We start from the raw sequence: 2,237 nt of genomic DNA, 5'->3' as shown, positions 1-2,237 counted from the left end.
AAAGAGGGACAAAAGCAACTTTTGTTTCTGTTTAAAATAACTGAGACCAGCTTGTGTCCTGACATGAATGTGATTAGGGAAAAGTAGATATTGGGGAAAGTGTAAATCTTTATTAGTTCATCTAATCTTTTCATCTATAGCTAGTATGAGCTGAAAATTAGACGGTTTTGATAATTTTTGTCATCAGAACAGAGGTTGAAGTATGTTTTAGTATGAAGCTATCATACTAGAAGAGGTTTGGTTTTCCTTTTTAATATGCTTAAACAAAGAAAAGTAGCCAAGACACAAATAAAAACAGTCTGTAAATGGTTATACCTTACACTGTTATTTTGCTATCTCAAACAGCTTTATATTGCTAGTGTAATGTAAGTTGTGCATTAAGAACTCAGTATCAGGTACTTCTGTGGCACTTCTGATCCTCTGTAAGTGATGGTGGACACCATTCTTTCTGATTCTTCATAGATTAGAATCTGTTATCGACATGGCAGCTGATGGGACTTAATCCACCTGTCAGTGTGCATACAACTTCCACTGACAGACGTGACTGCAAAGATGATGGGGGGCCTTATGAGGATACCATATTCTCTGAGAATTTATTTCTATACCCAGTAGGAATCTAAATAGCAGAGAGTTTTAAATTCATTTTATAAAGGATTTTTATTAATACTATTTTTATATTTTGCATTATTAAAATACATAGAAATATTTTAATGACAGAAAAACCGTGAAATATTTTCTTTTTCTGTGCTTCTAAATTCAGCATGCTTTTTCCTGATGCACCATCTTATCCATAGATAGCTTATTCTTTCATTCCACAGTAGATCAACAGTTTGATTTACAGTGACCATTAGTGCAATTTCTAGATTGGTTTGCAGAGGCATTAGGCAAGCTGGTGGCTGTCCCATTTTTTTTGCAAGAGATTGTGTGATAATTTTACTTTCTGCTTTCTCATACCAGTATAGTAAGGAATGTTGACAGAGTGAGTGTGGTCACATTGCTCTGCCACACGTCAGTTGAGTGCTATGGTGCCATACTAGCACGATTTCTGTCTGAAACTGTGTAATTGAACTTTGCTATAATACCACATTTAAGGTTTCATGGCTCACAGAATGTATGCATCATACAAGATTTATGTTCAGTTGATGGGACAGTTTAAAATTTGTATTTTCTGAAAGCAAGGATGTTTTTATTCTTGTGATCCTAAAACTTGTAGATATTTGAAAACAACCAACCTCTTTTTTACTCATGAACAGGACTGAAAGTAGTAAAAGCAGATACCAGCATGCAGACCCCCGTCAGCTTTGTCAAGAGGATACTGATGCTTTGTGGAATGAACTGGCTTTTTTCAAAAGGGAACACAAAAAGCTGTTGATTGAAAAGTGAGTTTTTCTTAAATGTTGTTTACATAAAGAAATAATTCTGCTGTTTTTCTGCAGGTAGAGCTTTGCAGGCCGCATAAGAGGAATTCCTTGCAAAGTTCCAAAATAAAACCATGTTCTACCAAAAGCAGAAAAGGAAAACATCAGCTCTTTTTTTTTTTTCTTTTTTTTCCCCCCCTCCTCTTAAATCAGTGACAAGTTACAAGTTTGCTAGCACTAACAGAAACTGTATTCCATGATCTAGGGATTGTGTTAATTAATGTGGCTCTCATCTGTTGGAGGTGTCGCTCTTCATTAGCCTGTATTTTACACACTGCCGTGCTTCATTTTTGGAATGAGGTGGTGAGGGGATAACCTAGCCAGCCATCCTTGTTTGATCTCTGTGATACATACGCAATGCAGAATGCCTCAGCTCTCTTGGTTCCCTGCCCTGTCCTGCTAATCCCAGCTGAGCTCATTATGGTGTAGCCTTGCTGCTACTCCTGGAGCCAGAGCTGTCCAAGCTAATTACTGGTAGCAGCAGAGCTGCCTGTTAAGGGTCTGGTGTGGATCTGCTAACATGGTCCTTGGTAGTGACCTGCAAAAAGCACGAGGGAGTTGCTCTCTTTCTTGCTGTGCACAGCCTGTCCTTTGGGTTTAGTGCTGATCCCTTCACACAGCTCTTTTAGCTGTAGTAAGTGTAAAACTTGGTGAAGGAAACTCTTACTTTAGAAAACATACAGTTTGCTGCTTTGATCTCATAATTCATAGGCTATTATACTCAGCCAGGCAAAGTAAAAAAATGTCCTTTTATACTAGACAAAAAGAAGTTAGTATGGTATAATTAGCTCTTTGCTGCTATTTAACACTTTCTGTAAG

The 2,237-nt window shown here is 37.5% G+C and overlaps 1 protein-coding gene across 1 annotated transcript in view; it reads left to right on the top strand.

Annotated features, from left to right (window-relative positions):
* Positions 1 to 1,379, top strand: part of LOC104617822 (centlein-like) — a gene marked incomplete at both ends in the record, with an annotated part of 76,930 nt that extends 75,551 nt beyond the window's left edge. The window contains one exon of the mRNA XM_010283243.1: positions 1,254 to 1,379. Within this exon, the coding sequence (XP_010281545.1) occupies positions 1,254 to 1,379 (126 nt within the window). The remainder of the gene's footprint in view (positions 1 to 1,253) is intronic.
* Positions 1,380 to 2,237: the final 858 nt, after the last annotated feature.

Source organism: Phaethon lepturus, unplaced genomic scaffold (genome assembly GCF_000687285.1).
Source record: "Phaethon lepturus isolate BGI_N335 unplaced genomic scaffold, ASM68728v1 scaffold8183, whole genome shotgun sequence".
In the NCBI taxonomy this organism is placed as follows: Eukaryota; Metazoa; Chordata; class Aves; order Phaethontiformes; family Phaethontidae; genus Phaethon; species Phaethon lepturus.
The sequence above is the reverse complement of the archived record's forward strand: the minus strand, read 5'-3'. Positions and strand labels throughout refer to the sequence as shown.